Raw genomic sequence first — 18,810 nt, 5'->3', positions numbered from 1 at the left:
CGTAAATATGCGGAAATGCATTTCAAATTTCCCAATAGTACAGATTGTCACATAGATTTGAACGGAGTCAACATAGTCACATAGATTTGGACGAAAAAATAATGTGTTTGGATATTATACTGTATCCATCGTGTTTTTGATATTCTTCTATTTTGAACGGAGTTTTGAGATTCAAACTTTATTTTCAAGCAAGATCTGAAGAAATCGTTGAATTTTTCAAATGGTACGCTCAGTGTCGTGCTATGAGAAATGATATACCGTATGATATTTATCATATCGCATATGTTTGGGATAAGCTTGGTTTACATGTTATTCATATAAAGTTTGTGTTTTCAAATCATCATTACTTGTACACTACACCATGGAACATTTCAAACCCACAAAAGAAAACCAAAATCGAAACAATCTGTAATATTTATTATCCTACTGCAAACGCGGATTTACAATTTTGGTGGTATTGTGTGGATACAAATTTATCAGTCGCACCATTTGGATTAAAACATGAGTACGAACTAAAAGTAGAAATCTGAAATAAGGTTTTGTCATTGATACATTGTCAAATTGGAATTTAAGTTATGGACATGTAACTAGCCAATCACTAGACCTCACTGAAATAAATGATAGGAGTCATCGAGTAACTGGTAGAGGACGCCAGTTATTGGCTTGGTGTATGGCATGGTGTACGGCCTGACCACCAAAAGTTGCAGAAAGCTGTTGGTGTACAACTTCTTTGACGGGAGTAGCAGCTGCTTCGCCACCACGTTCGGCAAGTTCTAAGTAAAGCACTGACTTCAGCATCTCCCCTTCCTGCATCAACCCATTACATTCATTACTTACATATCCAAACCTTCTCATAACCTAAAATCGAATGAACTCATTGCGTAATATGTTTGTTTCTGGATATACATAAGTCGATAAGTTATCCCTATTACTACTAAGAGAAGTAGACTCTCAGAAGCAGTAGTTGAGTTGAGGTGCTTACAGAAAATAGAGCAAGGCCGTGTTCAAACTGAGCTTTACTGTGGCCGTGATCAGCTGCTCGTTTCATCCATTTTCTTGCTAGCTTGCGGTTTTGTGGTAAGCCTTCTCCAACCGAATAACAAAGCGAAATGTTATACATCGCTCGTACATACCCACCTTCTGCTGCCTTTAGGTACCATTTAGTCTGTCGAAAAAGAGAAAAAAAATCCAATCATCATATCGATACAAACTTTACTGATTCTAGAAAGATGAAAAACAGAAACCGCACATTTCCACAAATGAACTAAGCACATGTCCAAACATAGCATTATCAGCTTCCACAAATGAACCAATAACCCATCCAAACATAGCAGTATCAGTTTCCACAAACGAACTAAGCACATGTCTATACATAGGATTATCAGTTTCCACCAAGAGTGCAGCCATTAGTATAAACGACTAGATACTACTTTCAATCTAGATAACAGCTTCACCTCATGAAAACAATATAGAATCTCAACTAGAAGCATGAAGAAAAGAATCAGAAGAAGGCACATACAGCTTCAAGCAGATTGGTTTGCACGACCCGACCATGGTGTAAACAAAGAGCTAACTGATACTGTGCTCGAACATAACCATTCTCTGCAGATTGTTTCAACCATTTCATCGCTTCCTTGGGATTTGAAGGTTGAACTGCAGATAGAAGCAATCAAATTGCTCAGAAAAAGGCTCCACAAATTCATCAGCAATAAACTCATCCATCAAGTCAAATCCAATTTCTCTATAAACCAACACAATCCAGAAAAACATTAATCAGGTTAAGAATAAAAATCCAATCACATCAATGAGAGAACTTAGGTTTTACCTTGAAGATAAGCAATCCCTAAATTACATTGACCAACAGCATCACCAAGCTCCGAAGCTCTCCGATACAAATTCACCGCTTTCTCCTTCTCTCCTCTTTCCCAATACACAAGCCCAGCGTCGACCATAGCGAGCGTGGATCCACGCATAGCTCCTTTCAGAAACGAATCAAGAGCTTTGTCGAGATTCGCTCGCACACCTCCTCTTCCGTGCTTGTACTTTTTCCCCCACCGAATCAACAACATCGACTCTCGCAACGGCTTTAGCGCGTCTCTCCACGATTTACATACCAAAGACGCCGCTTGAAGATTCGGATGACTAAACGGTGCAGCAATCTTCATCAGTATATCATACGGAAGCATCGAGAAATCTCCGAACTCATTCGATGGAGGACGTGAAGAAGAAGAGGAAGAAGAAGACCTTGAACTTGTGGTTGACTTCGCCGTTGCTTTGTTGATTGATGAAATTCTACTCCGTTTATCCTTGTCGTGAGGTTTCAAAAACGATAAGGAGGAGAATCGAGATCCTTCAGATCTACAAGGCCAGGTTCTCTGCTTCATCTTCTCCGGCGAAAAATACCACCGTCGGTTTCAAAGAGGGGTAAGTAAACGATTCGCTTTTTTTTTTTTTTTCCGCGTATGTGCCGAGTAATTTATTTTTCCTTTTTGTTTTTTAGTTATGTGGTTATGAAGATCGGACGGCTATGTGATATGAGACAGTTAATCAACGAGACTACACTGTGACACGTGGAATACTTAAACCGCCAAGAAATTTTGTATAGGATGATGAGTGAACCAAGCTAATAAACACGAAGCATTAATATTAGTTTTTGGGCTGGGCCTGCAATCTTCTGTGTACCTTATTTAAAATCATTTGGACAAAAATCATTTTCATATAATATGTGGAAATTAGTCTACAAAAATCATGGACCAGTAAACAATGCATATAGCCTGAGTTTTTTGTCAGTGTACTGAGATGGCGGTGACGGAGATCCTATTGTGTCGTTAATTATGGATGATGGTGATGTTTTTTCACTATTTTGTTGTTGCTATGAGTAATTAATTTGGATATGAAGTTTTTGCTATTAAAGAAAATGTGATTGTCTAAAGTTTCATATTGTCAAAAATTGAGAATTTGACTCTTTTACTTGTATGATACTATTACTTCTCTGGAAAATATTACTTGAAAATCTCCAAAAAAAAAGTCAAGAACAGATATAAATCTCCCGTGAAACAAGAGTATGAAACTGGTGACGTTATAAATTTGTAATTGCATAGGATTCCATTCAGCTTGACGCGGCCTATTCAATTTTCTTACCATTACCAAACACGATATTGACCTCTCTATTTAGACTCAGTGGACAGTGGTTTGTTGTGTGGCCGTGTGGGTCAACTTTTCCAAGTTTGATTTTTCCACAAATGTTAATCTGGTCACAATCTAAGACTTGTTTCACTGGAGAAAAAAAACATAGAATGGGTTCAAATGTTTTCTATCCAGTAGCTGACCAAAGTATGAAGAATAAAATGACTTAAGCTAAGATTTGTCCATTCACTAATTATGAAATTTATTCTTGACTTTTGTTATGAATCATAGATTTAGCAAGAACATTCATAGTACGATTTAATCTTAAAGTAACTCTATAGTTTGATGCAAGTATATATATCCTGTATCAAGCTTGATCCACTCATTAACCCAAATCTGGTTTGCAAACATCTTGTACGAATAAAAGATATACATATATATATATATATATATCACTTATTAAATTACCAATACGAATTTATTTGATTTAAAGTGTTAAGAACCAAATTTAATAATATCACACATGATCCATCAAAAAAACTATCAAAGAAAAATATTCAAAACAATATGAGTTAGTTCTTCTTCATCATTGGTCGATATTAATACTAATTCTACCCAAAACTATACTAAAAAGGGAAGATAATATCCTATGTTAAGATGATAGTTAAAATAAAAATTGAATAAAAACTCCTGCAAATTATTCAGTTAATAAGGAATTAACTAACTAACTATAAACCTAAATATGTATCAAGAATCATCTGCAACGTTTTGTGTTCTTGCGAAGAAAGTATCTAAATCTTGAACGTTAAAGGATATATTCCTTTGCCCGACGGCTTTTTGGCGACGTTTTTCGATTTTTTTCTTGAAGATGCGTGGCTCCGGTGCCAGAGGACACTCAAATAGCGGCGGAATTCTAAATTCCTCCCCCTTTGGAGTTGTGAATCTATCTTCTTCTTCCTCTTTCTTTTCTTGTTGTTCTTCTTTCTCTGGCTTAGAACTCACCGGAGCTTTCACCGGGATCCTCACTTTAAGCGACTTTTCAGGAAAATCCATGACTTTGATTCAAGAAATTCAACAAGAAGACCTAAACGAAGATGGTTGTTGAATATTCAACTGATTCTATATATAAGAAATTGTTAAATTTTCTCTTAAAGAGGAAAAAAAGAAAGAAACTTTTAGGCGGGAAAGGTTGTTTTCTTGTGTTTCTTCTCGGGTAATAAGTAAAAACTCCCAAAACTTTTTCTCGGAAAAGAAAAAAAGAAGAGAAGATTTGAGTTTAGGGCTTTCTCTTATTCTCTGTGATTGAAGCTGAAGAAACTCCAAAAGGAGGAGTCAAAGAAGAAAAGAGGTTTGGAAATTTTTATACTCGGCTACAATTTTATTTAATCATGATTGGATAAGTGCTATACTTTATTTAATTATATTTCTTACTTTAAAAAAAAATGTAAATATTGACGGCGGAGAAAGTTTATATTAAAGGAAGGAATTCTATTGGATGCAAAATATTATCGTATATAATAAATCATTCTTATGATCCTTAATTCCTTATTCCTAAGTTTTATAATATGATAATGTTGTCCACCTAATAATTAAATAAACCATTTACCATATAATTGAACATTAGAGATTTGTGTGTGTGTGTGTGTGAGTCACACAAATTGGTAACAATAGATACAAAGGTTTTAAGAGCACCAAGAAGAGTTTGACACAGAGTAGGACCAGTACTTATTGCTTTTTAAGAGTGTGAATAGACAATAATAATGTCGTGAAAGAAGAAGAAGTGATCTCTGACTCTGACTCTAAGTCCTTTCTTTTTCACATTCTGGAGTAACCAAAGTTATCAGCGTACTGAGACATAAACTCATCATTGAACTTTTTGAAACTGTCCATAATCTCTGGCATTTCTTCTTCTGCTGGCAGAATTGTTGTCCTTAAATGAAACACCCTGAAACAAACAGACAAACAAAAATGAGCTTGCTGCAAGAATAACATGAAACTGTAAAACACAGAGGGTTTTTTTCTACCCTTCTTTTTGTCCAAATCCAGAGCCTGGAACTGTGGAGATTCCTGTGGCTTCTAAGAGCTTAAGGCAGTAGAAAACGTCAGGGACTTTTCCGGCTTGTTTTGCTGCTTGGATTGCTTTCGACGGCAACTTTATTTGAGGGAATGAATACATAGCACCTTCTGTGAAATTACAGACGACGTTTTTGCAGCTGTTGAATCCATCAGTCATCATCCTTGCTCTTCTTCTCAGTGATTCTAGTATTCCCTTGCTGTTAATAATGTTCCAGTGAAGTTCGATGATCGTGATCCTTCATTCATCAAAGCGTGTTTATTTAGAGTAGAATGACTATATATACCTCTCACGAACGAATTGGTCATATGAAATGTCTCCAGGCTTTGGTGGGCTAACCATTAAACCCATCTACACAAAAACAATCAGGTTTCAGCAGTGAGATCATTCAGTAACCAGAACTTGCTAAGAAACTAAGAAGGGCTAGCTTACAAATATCTGCGCAGAGACGTTGGGGCTGAGAGCTATAGAGGCCACCTTGTATATCTCCTCAACGGTCTGCATTACCAGAAATTAAAAAGGCTCTTGCAATTACCAAAATCACGGGTGAAAAAGAGACGGTCAGGTACAAACCCTGGGAGGGATATTTGTCATCTCAAAGTAACCTCCCCGTTGCCCACATTCGCCCCAGTATCCTTTGGAAACGGTGTGGAAAGATATGAGCTGAACTTCCTTGCTGATCGGTGCTCCCATATCCATCAAAACCTTTGCAACATTCATGATAAAATGAAGGACTATCACGCAGACCAATGATCACAAAGCACATGCATAGGCTAATATAATTGAAGCTAAGGAGTTAAAGATACCAATGAAAGACATCGTTGTTACCTTCTTGGAACTGATAAAGGGACGTTCATCTTGGTATATATTTTGCTGATACACTTCGTCTCCGAGAAGAACTAATCTCTCATCACAACAGAACCGTAGTATCTCTCTTATGTTAGCTTCGCTAAGACACTGGCCAGTTGGGTTTCCGGGGTTAATAATCACCATTGCCCTTACCTGCATTTACCATATGTGAAAAAAACAAAAATAAGAGCAGAGGTAAAGATGTCATAAAAAAGCCTCTGCATCAACAGTTTCGAGAAAAATAGTGGAAGAGTATTAACTGTTATTCCTTGAGAGCGAGCTTGAGCAACAGATTGGCGAAGGTTGTTAACATCAAGTCCCCAGTTTTCAGACTCTTCAAGATAGTAAGGAACAAGAGTACCACCTAACAGAGATATAGTAGCCGAGTAGAGTGGATACTGTGGAACTGGAACCAGAATCTGCCAACCAAGAAAACTTGTGACCAGATGCTACTATAAACCAAGCCTAAAAAACCTATACCATCTGCAAGAAATCTGAATCTGAACTCTTAGCCATCAAAAAAATCCCACATACAGTTGATGAGGGATTATAACATACAACCCATATCTTACTAGGGCCTGCTTTAATGCCAAATTGATATGAACCGATTTATGATAAAACCAAATGAAATGGCTCATATATCCATGTACAAAAACTTTAGATAAAGGAACAAGCGAGTTAAGGTTCATTACTCCGTCTTTCTGACCGCGTATGACACAATTCAAGATTTGCATCACACCTTTGCTCGCTCCATCAGTTAGAAATATGAGTTCTGGATCGCTGTAATTTGAAGATAAGAACCAAAAGGCCTCAGAGTAGTTTTTCTTTACAACAAATCTATTATTTCATTGCATAAACAATCAACATGAAGCAATCACCTTGGATATCCATCACGCCGTTCAATGAACTCAGCGACTTCTTTCCGAACTCCCGGAAGACCTCTTGAGTCACTGTAAGCACCTGGTTAAAAGTAAAGCAAAAACTTTCATGTTATTTGTACAAACCTAAGCCAATATTAACCATGATCTGAGTTCTCTAATAAAAGACATACCAAGACCACCAGAAGTCAAGGAAAGATAATGCTTAGCTCTTGCAATAGCATCTGCTGGGAATATCATACCAACATTTGGATCATCTAACAGAAATGGTGCTTGGCATAAAGAAACCACCTGCATTGGTTTTCAATATGTTTAGGCTTAAATCTATAGCTTGGCAAAAAACATGAGAATTGCATATTATACCTGACGAGGAAAAGTCAGAGGTTTCTGTCCTAAAGCATGAGGGTTTCCAACATTTGTGAAAATAATCTGTAATTGTGAAAGTTAGGAAACCAAAGACGCTTCCCATATCTCAACAGCTAATGAAGCTCATAACTGCAAACGCATAACAAAGTTGTTACCTTTTTGCCTTCTTTCTGAAGCTCAGAAGCACGAAGATAAAGTTCACCTCTGACTGCATACTGACAATTCTTCACGTTTTCATTCAAGGACTCGTAGTCTAACGCCTTGAGAGACATTTCCAGGATTTACTTTTCAAAGCTAAAAGCAAAATGATTCCTCACTTCCCCTCTACAACCAAAATAAGCAGATGTATTAATACACTGATCACAAGAAAGGACATAATCGAGCTTATAACAAGACTAACCAAACAGCTAAGTGGAGACCCTTTCACTACTATAGATTTCACTTAACACAACAAGATTTGACTTATTGAGTCGATCATAAAGATTGGTTTTTTATCGAATCTATAACTACAGAACGTACCATCAACTTATTCCAATAAAACAACAGTGAACAGAGCTAAAAAAAAATCATCACCAACCCACGTAGAGAGTGAACCCCACAACTCAAAATCTACAGAACAGTCTCAAACGATATAAAAGTAAAGGCGACGCCTTTTGAAATGGGTTTTCGAAATCGGACAAAACTACAAGAAATTATACCAACCTTAGATCAACTCACGACACAGTTTCGTTACCTCCAAAGTCACGTTCCAGAGCAGGGCAAGTAAGAAAGACTTGTGTGGGCGCTTATTGCAATAGCGTTTTATATGATATTAAAATAAAATCTTCGGTAGATTACAATTGTGTGTCTGACGTGAATTTGGACACTCGTCTGATCAGATCATGTGGCATAAGGAGAACACAAAAAGACGAAGCAGCTGAGCCACTTGAATCGGCAAAAAGAAAGATTTTATAACCAAAAGTCATTTCTAGCTTTTTGCTACAAAACGGATTAAAAAAAACGAGTGAGAGAATTGATATGGACTCTGTTTTTTCTGCAACACAACCTATAAAATCGTCCCACGTCCCTTGCCTTCGGCTTCAATGTCATTTTCCGGACATTGACTCGCTTGTTTGTTTCCCATTATCCTCAAGAGAAAGAGTGGCTCGAATGTCTCCATCAGAATCTTTGACGGGACTAAACTAATTAAGTAACATGAATGTGCAAAATGATTAAGAAACATTAAACACATTAGAAATAACCAAGTTTTGTTCTCAGACTCTGTACACGTGATTCACTAGACATCCACATTGTGTTGTGTGTCCAATTCTGTAAAAAAACACTTTCAAGTTTCAAAAACATATTACACAAAACGAAATCAATAAGAATCAGAAAGGTGTATGCTTTTCTCTATTCCGTGTATGATTTTTCAGACTCTTCAGGTTGGTTGAACTATTTTATCTTGCGTGAGATTTCTATGTAATTCAAAAGTTTCTTTAAAGCCTTCCCACTGTCAATAGCTTCCTTTGCTCTCTCCATTGCCACAGCTACATCCTCTGCACCTTCACTTCCCAACAAATGGTCCACAATCCCAGCATTTAGGACGATTCTATCATAAGCCGCTCCTTTCTCACCACGAAGCGCTGCCAGCCCCAGCTCTATGTTCTTTGACACCTGTTCATTAAACAAAAGTATGACTTAAGTTTTCTCTTTTTTTTTCTTTTTCTAACAGTCCTCAACATTGTGAAACAAATGGCTTCTGGAAGTTTTACCGAACGATCAGTTCGTGGAGTCTCGGTTGGTTCAAACCCATAGTTTCTCGCATCCACCTCAAGATTGAAACTCTGACGCGATACACCTACGATTCCAGAAGTTAGTTTAGCCATGAGTTTTAGGAGCATAAACTATATTGATGTACAACAAGACATATACTAGTACCAAGGCATAAGGCAAATAAGTTTAATATCAGATAGCACAAAGACCAATCTAATCTGAATTAGATTTCATAGCACTCTAGATTAGGCTAATCCACCAAAAGACTTCCATCACCAAGGTAAAATGATACATCATGACTCCATATCGACCAAATATAAGATTAGCTAATAGTTTATTAGCCTATGAACTCCTACCACCTACAATCCGGTTTACTACAACACTAATTTGCACCTGTGAAATTAAGTGTCAACCCTGTCTGGACTCGGTTCATATATTCAAGCAGTAGATTCTAGTTTGAAACAAGGAAAGTTATTATAGCTATTCTAACCGTCAGCTTCTAGAGCCGTGTCCGAACTCAATGAACGAAACCCGGAACAGTAGTTGACTGGAAACCCTTTTGATGCACTTGCAGCTCGCACCCGTGTTGTCATTGAAAGGGCCCCCTCCTCACCCTGCATTACCAAAAGAAGCCTTATAAATTCCCTTACAATCAGACCTGAAATTTTCTCTACTAAAAGTTCAAAACTTCATATGGAAAGAGCTTCCAACAGAATTCAGGTTCTAAGTCTACGTCCCAAGTGTGTAGTAGCTCGTAGGGCATTAATATATATTTGATGGTAAAAGAGAGAGACTCAACCTTAACCACCAAACCAGAATGGACACCTCTTCGTCTCATAAGCATTAAGAGAGGCTCTTCGTAGCCTTCATGGTAAAACCCAGCAACAATGGCTTCTTTCCCTGTCGCCTGCATTGAAAAACAGTCCATGAAATGTCTGCATACGGTCACTTTCTGTCAAGCCCTATGATATCTTTCCCCCTTAAACTTGTCTTAGTCACATGAGTTGTTAAATTCTATTTGCGTGGAGCATATAAGGCGGTGACATTTCATAGATCCCTTACCCTCACAAATTGCTGAACTTTCTCCGTTGTTGCCAGAGGAGGGCGCTTCTTTATATGCTCCCTCATTTCGATTAGTGAATATCTGCAAATTTGTCAAAGAAATTTGTCAATACGATCAGATGTTATCTTTACCACCAAACTGCTTATGGAAGAACAGGAAAATGTCGTATGCATTTGTATATCACAAATAAATGTTTCTCAGATTTCATACAAAGATGGCCGAGCTTCTCGTAGACTGAGATATGCAAATCCAGCCTTCTCGTCCTGGAAGAATCAAACAGCATTTTTATAGATCGCGTAAATCATAGATATAGGCTGACAGGAGAAAGATAGACATAAAAAATAGAGAAAACCTGTAGGACATTAGTTTAAATTATTGTAGGCACCTCGATGAGTTCTTTTGCCTGCTGAACAGACAAGTGTGTGTTTGCTCCCATAAACTTCAGCATTTGTTCCTCAGTCACACCCCCCTGAAGACTTGAAAAGTTAATGAAAAGAAATCTAAAACTATTCCACAAAAGCATCATCATCTCTAGTCATCTCTAGGAAACTAGTAATACTGAAAACGATTCAATTTTGTTAGTAATACTTTTGGAGGCATCCATTCCACGCCATGGAGCAATGAAGATTCACCACAGCAAGATCTAACTGCGGCCACAAACAAAGTGCTTCGAAAGAATCGAGTATTCCCATCATAAGGCTCGCCATAATGGGTTAAGGATTTGACATCAGCAACTGGAGGAGCCCCTGAAATTAGTAGAAGATGCGTTAACTCAAGGCAGAACTTTGTATCCTTGCCTGAAACTATCATATATCAAAAGAGTTTTTTACCATGTTCGTCATCGAATGCAAGGCAGTAAGCTTTAAGCTCGCGATCTGTTTCTCTGTTCATACGTTGACCAATCAAAAACGCCGAAAGCAATGACTCGCTTACTCCCGAGTTTAAACTACCTTCCGTTTCAAGCGGAAGAACGTCTCTTAAAACACCCTTAACCTCCTCATAACCTAAGTGACCTCCAGCCAAAATCTCTCTAAGCGCACCAACCAATCTCATCTCACGAGTTTCATTACCAACAAAAGTTGGTCCAACAGAATTTCCCGTACCCAAAAGAGAGCCTTCAGGATCAGCAATAAAGAGCACATCAGGAGGTAGTGCCCTAACCAAGAGTGGCCAAAACACATCCATCGCCCGCTTTTCCCCTTCGCTCCATTGAGTTTCCTCCGGAAATGCATTTGCACGTATTGTCATTCCCGCAAAAAAAGCCCCAAGTTGCGCCTTTGAAACAGGCTCTTCATCTTTTAGCTCCCCTCTAGCTGCATCCCAGTGAGACTGACTAATAAGGCTAAGAACTCTATCGAACCGATCAATAAACAAAGTTGCTAACCAAGAACCAAGAAGCGTAAGCAAATCATACTCCACTTGGGTTTTTCACATTCTATCCCAAATTCTAATTAAGCAGCATAATGGATACAAAGGTTGAAACTTTTGAATGCTTAGGCCTCGAGCTAAAAAGGGCAAATTGAAATCTATCAAAATCGATTAAGTCCAAATTTGGAGAACGAAAAAGCTTACCTGATCTTAATATAGTATCAAACACCTTAAAAGCTTGTTCTTCACTAAGAGGCCTAGTCTGAGTCGGACCTGTACAAACCCTAGCTTGAGCATCAAGAACAGTAAGGTTTGGCTTCGGAATCTCCGATCCCCGATAAGTAGAAGATAAAGCCGGATTCTTAACATCTGATTCCTTAAGCCCTAACTGCTCCATCATTGCAGAGTCCAAAACTGCCTTTATACACAACCCACCAGTGAGCTTCCGCCGCCGTAAACGTCCGGCAAAATCGGTTAAAGGAAACCGGAGACATGAAGAACTCAATCCGTTAAAGTGTAAAGACCTCTTGATCTGTGAGGAAGAAATCGAAGAAAGACAAAAGGAAGATTCAGGATTTAGAAGAGCTTTCATCAGATTGATTGTCTCTCGCCTGAAATCGCTTCTACTGTTATCTCCGTCTATAAAAATCGAGTCTTTGTGGAGTTCTCTCTCAGATGACAGATGACGATGACGATTAAAATGTAATATATATAAATACTTTTCATTACAAAAATTTATAATTAGACCACTTTGTAATAAAATAAGCGTTAATGATCATATGATCTAAAATTAATAACGGACGCAAACAAAATTAGTGTAGAGTTTAGAAAATAGAGGAATTCATATTCAATTTTTTATGGGCTGGATAAAACCTGAATATTGTTTTTTTATGAGTGTAGAGGAAGCCTTTTAAGAGTTCTTTGGCCCAATAAGAATTTTCATCTTTACTTATAGTAGGAACGGAAACAAAGGTACTTAATGTTTTATAGGTGATGATACAGTGCCTGATCTTGTAGCTCATTTGGTTTGAGGGCTAAGCTCCACCACATGAGTTCAAGTCATGGCAGAGGAGAAGAGTAGAAGAAGAAGATGATTAAGGACAAGATCATATATGTATGTATATATATATAAGTTCGTCCACACATTTGAGGTATTCTAAAATACCTCTTCTTTTTTTTTCCTCTCGCAAGTCAACCTCTTTTCATGTTCATTTTCCAAGTCTTTTAAAGTTTTTCAATTTTGAAGTCTGATGGTAAAATAATTAAAAGTAGGAAAAAAAAATCTGTAACAAACCTAAATAAATCTGAATGGGGTTTATAGAAATGATAGCATTTGGTTTGTGATTAATATTGTTGTGAACGAGTGTTTAAATCAAATTAATGAACTAAACTTGGATAGATCTTAGAAGAAGTATATATTCCATGGAGGTTTCTATTTCGTACTAATTTAAATTTAACCTAAATTCACGACTAAACATGAGGATCCTCCCATCTTTGTATGAGATTAGTTTCTGCACATCATGGAGGGAATGTTTATTGGTCGAAATTCTATTTTCTTAAATAGTGTTTTATCGCTGTAAATAACGGATTACATCATAGTTAGATAGAAACCACCAAACCATTAACACAATTTTATTTCCAACGTATGTATGTCACATCATGCATTACATCTTTTCCATTACAACGTGGGATATGTGTAGTGGACTATAGTTCATGTAGTTACCTAATATAATTCCTTACAAATTTGAATCACATTTGTTTTTCAATAGGATTCATTCAAATAGTTGGATAAGTTGAAGACACATTTATCTAAGAACTAGAACAGTTTCACCTTCATATTTCACATAGGGCCAAAAGGCCATAAACATAGAGAGAGAGAGGTTCTACCTCTTTAGTTCTACATACTTATATATAGATAACTTTAGGGTAAGCTAAAAACTAAAAAGTCTTTTATATATAAGGCGTTATATGCGTTATATTCGCTTGCTTATCTAAAGGTCAATGCTTTTAATGAGCTTCATGTTGGCGAGTCTCTCGAGAAAGACATTGAAAACGTCTTCACGACTAAGCATGCTGACTCGGACATGCTTCTTGTCAGATCCACAACGCTCTCCAGCTCTGCTCATTACCTTGTGTCTCCTCAATTCACTTACCAGATCCGTCTCTTCCTTCGTCCCTAGCCACGCAAACGCTGCATCCAAATTAAAGACACATCGACCGTTACGTCTTATTCATTTATATCCAACCGTTACAAAAACATTTGTCGTTTAGCTAGTGTATAATTTAGTAAAATTTAATTACCAGGGTAAGATTCGAGTGATTTTCCAAAGTAGTTGCAAAATGCTTCAGGGTACTTGGGAAGAGTGAAAGCATCGCTCTCTTTCACAACTTCACGTAGCTTCTCCCACCGATTCTTCATCATCTCACGACCATACTTGAAGAAATTCTCAGACTCGGACTCGCTCTTACAAGTCTCCTTTAGAACGTTGAGTATCTTAGCTGTTCGAACCTGTGACTCCTTAGACACACCAATCGAGTTCACAATAATATACTCAACCATCTTCTTAGCTACCTCCTTGTCCTTCACCAATGCCCACCTTCATCATCATCGAACAAAGTTTACATACATGAATCTTTATATACTGTATTATGTTGTAATAAAAAAGCATGTTTTGAATAAATATCTAACCCAATACGGGACCCAGCGTGGCCTGTGATCTTGGAGAAAGTGAAGAGCATGATGTCATGGTCTTGACGGCGAGTGATGGGAGTGTAGTGGGGCCAGTAATAAGCAAAGTCATGGATCACTTTGGCTTCGTCGTCGTCTGGACGGTTCACCACCGTCTCTCTGATGGTTCCGTCAGGGTTATTAGGTGACGTCACTAGCTCGATGTACGGACCCTTTTTGTCGAAACCCCATGCGTCTCCTTCCCACTTGTACATACCCGACCGAACATATGTCGTCTCCTCCACATATGTCTATATTCAAAATAAGAATAAAACTTTTATAATCTCAAGAATGAAATTATTAAGAATGGGAGGAATAAAAGTGGGGACATGAGCATGTTACTGATGTCTTTGCACATGAATCTACAACACATGTAGTATGTAAGAAGGAAAAGTGTTTTGTAAAAAATTGTTAAAATCAAAAAGAAAAAAAAATGATGGATCGATGTGTTGTGTTGTGTTCGAGAAACATGTCTGTCACTGTGTCTTTTAGATCTCCAATCTTGCTTTTCAGAAACAACGCCCACTGAATCTTTGATTCACATCAAATCAACTTTATTTTTAAAAACGACTTACGATTATAGATAAAAATACATTAACATTCTAATGAAGCTTCTTCAAAGCAAATTATACCAGAGAGGAAGATACTTTTTGGTAAAACAAATTATATAAATTCTTTAATTTAAGTAACGTATGACATCCCATATAAGTGAAAAATACAATAATTGCTTCTTTGTCGGGTTTACATTTGGTTAGGCAGTTTTTAAAAGATGGATCCAAAGCAACATTTGAAAACCGTTAAAATTCTGTTTTTCTTTTATTTAAGATTTAGTTTATTTATTCAGATCAATTTCAAGAATCATTTCCCTTATGGAAGAAAATGTGCAGTAGATTTGAGAATTGAATTTAAGATAATATTAACACCAAAGAATAGATCTGCACTTGTCTAGCTAAAAAACCGGCTCATAAGTCAAGAATCAAGCCCTACTATTATATCGAATTATTAAACATACAATATTTACCTGATTTTTTTGTTGTTAGTTGCAAAAAACAATCCCCACAAAAGTTATATAATGCAAAATTAAAAATATGTCAACGGAGATCATGTTATAGAACAAAATTAAAAAGGAAAAAAAGATACGAGGAGGAGTTTTAGTGGTGGGGACTTACGGAGTAAAAAGGAGCGGCGGCGACGACGCTGACAGGTTGACTCCTGGCTAGTGAAGAGAGTGCGTGGACGGCGGCTTGACAAAGCTGCGTCGAACCGGTCCCAACCACTATGTACCGATCCTCCGTCGCAGCGTTACCAACAACACCGTGCAAGTCCTTGATCGCATCTTCAAGCTCTGGCTCAAGGAACCAACACAAGTTCGTCATGTCGCTGAAGTAACTCATGAGATCACAACCACGTATCGTCACCGTACACCTGTCACCCATCTTCCTCCAGTATTCTTCGTACGCCGTTGGATCACCACTGCAACAATATAGCGAAAAACTATATAAAAATCTGATTTGTTAGTGAAAACGGAGATTTCGATTTCTTTTTGAGCCTATGATCTTGCAATGCCGTTAGGGTTTATTTTTATGAGAGAGAAGAAACGTACTGATCCAGATTGACCACGAAATCGGACATGGGGATGTTCTTGTTCGAAATTTTTTCGGGTTTCCTCGAGTTCTCCAGTTTCACCATCTTCTTCTTCTTGGTTTGGTCGTTTGTATAGTGTTTAATGATTAGAGAATAGTGTAGGTCGAAGTGTATTTATAGAAGGAAAGCGATATTTTACTAAAATATTTTATTAGTAAAATATATTTTTTTCCCTAAAAAAAAGACTGGTATCTGCTTTTTAAATGGAGAAAAATATATTAAAATTAAAAATCTTTGCTTTTTAAGGTCAATTATGTAAACATTTTTCTGAAAAGAATTACTCAATAATAAACAAAATAGCAAATAAATAGCAATAGTTGCCACGCAATATATAATACCTATTTAACAAAGAATAACAAGATGGTAATGAATTACCACATAATTAACAAAATTGCCATGAGTTAAAATGTACCCTCGGTTTTATTTTAAACAAGTGATTTTATTAAATCACATATTTTCTTATTTCAAAAACATTTTTTTACAAAACTAAAAAGAAAAATTACAACAGAATAACTCAATAAATATCAGGTTTTACGTATTTTGTTTTGAATCTGATAATTTGAATCTGATGTTCGCACTTTTTGTCCGACATTCTCATCTTTTAAAGATCCTATTTGTTTTTACATTTTTTGTCGCATACTATGCAACATTTTTCTCGCTACCAAATGCGGAAAAATTCTTATTTGTCGCTTTCGTAAATCTCTAAATAGATTAAAACATGAACATGTTTAATAAATTCCAAACTACCAAAGAGTTAGAAAACACCAAATATATATGATTGATTCTAGAGTTTTCTTTTCCTGCATTTTAAATTTTAACTGAAGAGTTGATGACCGATATTTTAAAATGCTTCCTAAGAATTTGTCAACTTATATTTTTGGCTATTACTGAAAACGAACCAAAAAATTGTAGTTTTAGAAAGTGATATTATTTAATTTATTTTTTAAAATTCTAATCATTTATTATATTAACTATTAAGAAACCAACTAATGTTTTTTTTGTGCATTATTAATTTAAAACTCTGTATGATATGAATTGGTTTTTTTAGTTTTTGTTAATTTTATTTTATATGAAACAGATGAAGTATAAATTCAATATTATGTAACATCTTTGACGTGGTCAAAAACCTTTATCCAAAATGTCTTTTAGCAAGAAAGTGAAGAGGTTTGTATACTATGTGTAGTGCTTTTAACCTTCGAGAACTCTTCTAGTGATGTAACCACCAAATGTTGAATTAACATTTTCTGCTCCGGTAAATTCACCGGTGAGCTGTGGTATACTTTGAAATAACTAATATACCAAATCTATTTAATATATATTAAGTTACTTAATTTAAGTAACGTTTTGGAAAAATATCATTTTCTGTTTCAAAATTGATTCTTTTCCCGGAATTTCATTTTCAAAATCAGCTTCATTTATTGTCAGTGGGCGAGAGTAAATCTTGTAGGATTCTTTCTTTATATTCGTTGGTTTATTCTTTCCTATACATTGAATGAACATCAATGAAGAAAATCCGAGGGTAGTAAATGCTTAAGAGTTCAAACAACTTTTTTACTTCTTGGCTTCTTGTAAACCAAGTTTTGAGTTTGATGCGTCCTATCACGCATCCTCAATGCATAGTGAAATGTGAATGATCCATTGTAAAATCTTAAACGTTGAATGTTGTTTATCTAACATAATTGATACTGTTGTGGACAAAATTTGTTTAGTTACAATGACTTATCTTTATTTATTAGATACAATTGTTTTGATGGCGTGTCATTTGAATATAAATCAATTCATCGGCAGTTGGGATATTTTTCCATGAAAAACCATCAACACTAACATTTAACAACGTAGTGGAATTTCTTTTAAATTAATAAAAAGAGTACTGAGACCACCAAGTTGGAAAGCGTAGGAGATTGGAGGAAATGATGAAGTCACAAGCCATTCAATTTAAACAATTAATTCTCCATCCCCATAGCACTTCATCATCACATATCATTTTCCTAGATGGACCTATTTGAACACTATCTCTATTCATACCCTCGATATGGAGGATATTAGTCCATCGAAATCATATTAACAACTATGAAATTTGATCGACTCTTTCCAAGAAACAAAAGTGGGTGGACGTGAGAGTCGCTCTATCCAATTATGTATCCGTCTAAACTGAACTAAATATTGTTTTACGTAAGGACGATTCAAGTCGTTGATCCATAATCAATTAATCATACTAGTTCCGGGGACCAAGTATTGATATATACGCACAAAGAGTCAAAGAGTCCCGCTCAATGATGACTATGCATCCAATGATAATCTTTTGATATATACACCATTTTATATTTTCTCAAAACAAATCATCTTATGGTTGTGTTTTTGCTCTCTACAAAACAATTAATGCGTATCTATAAATCGAACACAATATAATGTCTTAATATATTAAAACTTTAGTACAATGAGGCACTGACAAAACATATTGAAAAGTTACCAATAAAGTTATGTAAATACACAATATAGAATATGATATTTCTGATCATCTGAAGGAACTATAAACCTATTTGACAATTTTAGAAATTGCGTCTAAACTCTTAAGTGATGCAAAATATCTTTATCTCTATGAAAGTAAAACTATATTTAAAGGCTTTGTCAATGGACAATGGTTGACAAAAAAGAGATGTCAATGTTTTTCATTTCTTCTAAATTCATTTCATTAATGGGAGTTAACTGTTAACATAAATAGTCATACTCATGATTTTATCATTGCTTTATTGACGAGATTACTATTTTAATAACAAAACCATTATTACATCGATACCGCGAATAAAACAAATTTGGAAAAGTGTGCATATAACACTAAAATGCATCTACTATTTGTTTCAAACAATTACGAGTTTTAACTGTTTAAGGAGTATGTCTTTTTGAAGGGTCGTGACTCGTGATATTCACGTGGAAAGGTTCGATATGATTATTTAGCCTTACC

At 36.1% G+C, this 18,810-nt stretch overlaps 4 protein-coding genes and 2 non-coding genes across 10 annotated transcripts; 1 reads left to right on the top strand and 5 right to left on the bottom strand.

Moving 5' to 3' along the window:
* Positions 1–365: 365 nt before the first annotated feature.
* Positions 366–2,688, bottom strand: AT1G70590 (F-box family protein). Its single transcript, NM_105727.4, has 4 exons — positions 1,826–2,688; positions 1,520–1,653; positions 983–1,165; positions 366–807 (listed from the first exon to the last, which is right to left on the bottom strand). The coding sequence occupies exons 1-4, from the start codon at positions 2,382–2,384 to the stop codon at positions 628–630; spliced, it is 1,056 nt and encodes a 351-aa protein (NP_564992.1). The 5' UTR covers positions 2,385–2,688; the 3' UTR covers positions 366–627.
* Positions 2,689–3,790: 1,102 nt separating this feature from the next.
* AT1G70581 lies at positions 3,791–4,520 on the bottom strand. Its single transcript, NR_143598.1, has one exon. It is a non-coding gene; the product is annotated as an other RNA (non-coding RNA).
* A 195-nt stretch (positions 4,521–4,715) lies between these two features.
* AOAT2 (alanine-2-oxoglutarate aminotransferase 2) lies at positions 4,716–8,428 on the bottom strand. 4 transcript variants are annotated; one of them, NM_105726.3, is made up of 13 exons: positions 7,996–8,428; positions 7,449–7,617; positions 7,291–7,356; positions 7,101–7,218; positions 6,928–7,009; positions 6,742–6,829; positions 6,310–6,468; positions 6,029–6,202; positions 5,774–5,905; positions 5,633–5,698; positions 5,487–5,551; positions 5,151–5,399; positions 4,716–5,071 (listed from the first exon to the last, which is right to left on the bottom strand). In NM_105726.3, the coding sequence occupies exons 2-13, from the start codon at positions 7,563–7,565 to the stop codon at positions 4,942–4,944; spliced, it is 1,446 nt and encodes a 481-aa protein (NP_177215.1). In that variant the 5' UTR covers positions 7,566–7,617; positions 7,996–8,428; the 3' UTR covers positions 4,716–4,941. The 4 variants fall into 4 exon arrangements, with proteins under 4 accessions (NP_177215.1, NP_974122.1, NP_001031263.1 ...); NM_202393.2 differs by having other exon boundaries at positions 4,718–5,071; positions 8,027–8,428; NM_001036186.2 differs by having other exon boundaries at positions 4,718–5,071; positions 7,813–8,019.
* Positions 8,429–8,437: 9 nt separating this feature from the next.
* On the bottom strand, positions 8,438–12,187 carry AT1G70570 (anthranilate phosphoribosyltransferase). 2 transcript variants are annotated; one of them, NM_105725.3, is made up of 10 exons: positions 11,681–12,187; positions 10,939–11,421; positions 10,697–10,854; positions 10,494–10,577; positions 10,319–10,371; positions 10,108–10,189; positions 9,845–9,952; positions 9,536–9,659; positions 9,045–9,130; positions 8,438–8,946 (listed from the first exon to the last, which is right to left on the bottom strand). In NM_105725.3, exons 1-10 carry the CDS (start codon positions 12,066–12,068, stop codon positions 8,725–8,727), a joined length of 1,788 nt encoding a protein of 595 aa, NP_564991.1. In that variant the 5' UTR covers positions 12,069–12,187; the 3' UTR covers positions 8,438–8,724. The 2 variants fall into 2 exon arrangements, with proteins under 2 accessions (NP_564991.1, NP_001185362.1); NM_001198433.1 differs by having other exon boundaries at positions 8,478–8,946; positions 9,734–9,952; positions 11,681–12,162.
* A 309-nt stretch (positions 12,188–12,496) lies between these two features.
* On the top strand, positions 12,497–12,663 carry AT1G09855. Its single transcript, NR_143538.1, has one exon. It is a non-coding gene; the product is annotated as an uncharacterized misc_RNA (transcript).
* A 471-nt stretch (positions 12,664–13,134) lies between these two features.
* On the bottom strand, positions 13,135–15,932 carry TAA1 (uncharacterized protein). The gene is made up of 5 exons (NM_105724.3): positions 15,808–15,932; positions 15,374–15,677; positions 14,166–14,455; positions 13,778–14,073; positions 13,135–13,667 (listed from the first exon to the last, which is right to left on the bottom strand). Exons 1-5 carry the CDS (start codon positions 15,891–15,893, stop codon positions 13,468–13,470), a joined length of 1,176 nt encoding a protein of 391 aa, NP_177213.1. The 5' UTR covers positions 15,894–15,932; the 3' UTR covers positions 13,135–13,467.
* Between the last annotated feature and the right edge of the window lie 2,878 nt (positions 15,933–18,810).

Source organism: Arabidopsis thaliana, assembly GCF_000001735.4.
Source record: "Arabidopsis thaliana chromosome 1 sequence".
In the NCBI taxonomy this organism is placed as follows: Eukaryota; Viridiplantae; Streptophyta; class Magnoliopsida; order Brassicales; family Brassicaceae; genus Arabidopsis; species Arabidopsis thaliana.
This window is presented reverse-complemented; position numbering and strand designations above follow the sequence as displayed.